Here is a 2,335-nt window from a genome sequence, read left to right on the forward strand (position 1 = left end):
CAACAACAACGAAAGCCCTCTTTTTGTCTTTCATTTAAGTCATATAAGTGGAGCTAAGCTCTCAGTATCTTTGATATTACGAACAGTGTGATGAGTATTTAAAAAAACCTTAATGACGGGCTTGGACCTTACACACACACACAGACACACACACACACACACACACACACACACACACACACACACACACACACACACACACACACACACACACACACACACACACACACAACACCACACACACTCATACACACACACACATCGTCTCTCTCCTCTCTTTTCAAAGGAATGGGACCAATGCCATGGACCATTAACTCCGAGATCCACCCCCTCTGGGCTCGCTCCACTGGCAACTCCCTGTCAGCGGCGACCAACTGGATCAGCAACCTGCTCGTCTCCATGACCTTCCTCACACTGACGGAGACCATTACCAAATATGGTCAGTGCAATTTCATGTACATCGTTTTTTTTTAAATATAAAAAGGTTTCTGTCTTCTGTCTCATCGGCGTCATTTCTTCGAATTTTTTTCTGGTGTTCGTTATTAAGTATTTTTAGTCGCGTTTTTTTCTGTGGTCGTCGTCGTCGTTGTTTTTGTTGTTATTGTTGTTCTTTTTGTTGTTGTCGTTGTTGTTGTTGTTGTTGTTGTTGCTGTTGTTGTTGATTTGATTGTTGTTGTTTTTGTTATTTAATCACGTTCGAAGGACGCTGAAGTACAAAAAGTTTTTGATAAAACTGAGCGATACACCGGAAAAGTACTACAGGAGCACTTTAGAAGGAAAAGGTTGGGCTTTTGTTCATGAACCGGGTGCGTGGCTACTAAATAAGTAAGTTGATGGGGTTGACGAATTAACAACACTGTTTTAAAGTTATTTACGAGACAGGACCACCGAATTCAACGTTCGTCTCCGGTAGGACCGAGCCAAATGGGCTGACAGCCTTAAAATGGGTTGAAAGACTTAAAAATTCCACAAAACGACTTAATTTCAAAGATGCCCAGTCAGGGATTCTAACCAGGGCCTTAGACCTGTGGATTATAAAATGCATAGGACTTGCTGTTGAGTGAAAGTTTGCACTATTATAAATGCTATATTTTTAATATGTATTCTTTAAAAAAAAATTTGATCTATGCTCTCCTCCCCCCTCCACCCCCACCCCACCAACCCTCTCCAGGCACCTACTGGATGTTCGTGGGTATCACGTTATTGGGCTTGCTGTTTTTCGCCATTTTCCTTCCTGAAACAAAAGGGAAGAGACTGGAAGAGGTGGAGCAGCTCTTCGCTTCCGACTGGTGCTCGTGTTGTGGCTCTAGTAATGTCAAAGCCAACGATACGAGGTCAGCCCACTGCGTCAAAGGAACAGAGATCATTGTCAAGGTCGCCGATGTGACCCCTAAACAGTCCATCAATGAGTCGGACAAAAACAGTTGACGGCCAATTTTCAAGCAATCTCTCCAGTCTACATAAACTACATCAGCATCAAAAGTTTCTGTTGAAAGTTAATCCATTATTCAGAATGTACCAAGAAATAACAATAATATGTGACAAGCTACTTTGGTCAAAGATAGTACATAACAAGATGGGCCACTTCTCTCTTTGAGCCAATTAAAAAAGTGTCCTCAAAATTTGGTGGCGCCCTCTTCACAAAGCGCACTCTTTGCGAACAGAGTTACCCTACTTGAGTGTTAAAAAATCAAAGTGAAACTAGCAAGTTTTGGGATAAATTTCGAAAGAAGGCTTTTTTTAAATGGTTACGCTGACAAAAAACCTCTTCCGGAGGAAAGGGTGATGGTTTTCTTCGTTTAATTTGACTTTAGAAGGAAAGGCGAGAGGTCATTAAAATTTAAAAAACCTAAAACTCCGCACTGAACGTACCCGAACTGCTGATGAACAGCAGTCGATCTGCGCACGCAAAGAGGTGCTATTCCTATTCTTCTTCTGGAAAAACGAAAGAGAGCTTCAAAACAGACTGCAGCGCCATCTGAAGCAAAGAGCATACTTCCTGCGGACGCTTTTTTTGGCTGAGTGGCCCATCTTGTTATTTACTATCTTTGCTTTGGTGCTATGAATGTCAAAAGCATTGTGTTGTTTTGTACTTAAAATAGAGGCTATGCATGTTTGCATTTGCAAGTGTAGCAACGTCAGAGTAAAAGTTAAGAGTGACTGCATGTTCATGTCTTCGGATCTGTGTGTTAGCCTGTTCATACATATGTGTATGTGTGTGTGTGTGTGTGTGTGTGTGTGTGTGTGTGTGTGTGTGTGTGTGTGTGTGTGTGTGTGTGAGTATGTATGTATGTATGTATGTATGTATGTATGTATGTATGTATGTATGTATGTA

General features: G+C 41.5%; 1 protein-coding gene across 1 annotated transcript in view; it reads left to right on the plus strand.

Moving 5' to 3' along the window:
* Positions 1 to 1,589, plus strand: part of LOC101848793 (proton myo-inositol cotransporter) — a gene marked incomplete in the record, with an annotated part of 16,374 nt that extends 14,785 nt beyond the window's left edge. Inside the window, 2 exon segments of the mRNA XM_035973293.1 lie at positions 287 to 439; positions 1,172 to 1,589. Of these exon segments, the coding sequence (XP_035829186.1) occupies positions 287 to 439; positions 1,172 to 1,428 (410 nt within the window).
* Between the last annotated feature and the right edge of the window lie 746 nt (positions 1,590 to 2,335).

The sequence above is a fragment of the Aplysia californica genome, unplaced genomic scaffold (assembly GCF_000002075.1).
Source record: "Aplysia californica isolate F4 #8 unplaced genomic scaffold, AplCal3.0 scaffold01110, whole genome shotgun sequence".
Lineage (NCBI taxonomy): Eukaryota > Metazoa > Mollusca > Gastropoda > Aplysiida > Aplysiidae > Aplysia > Aplysia californica.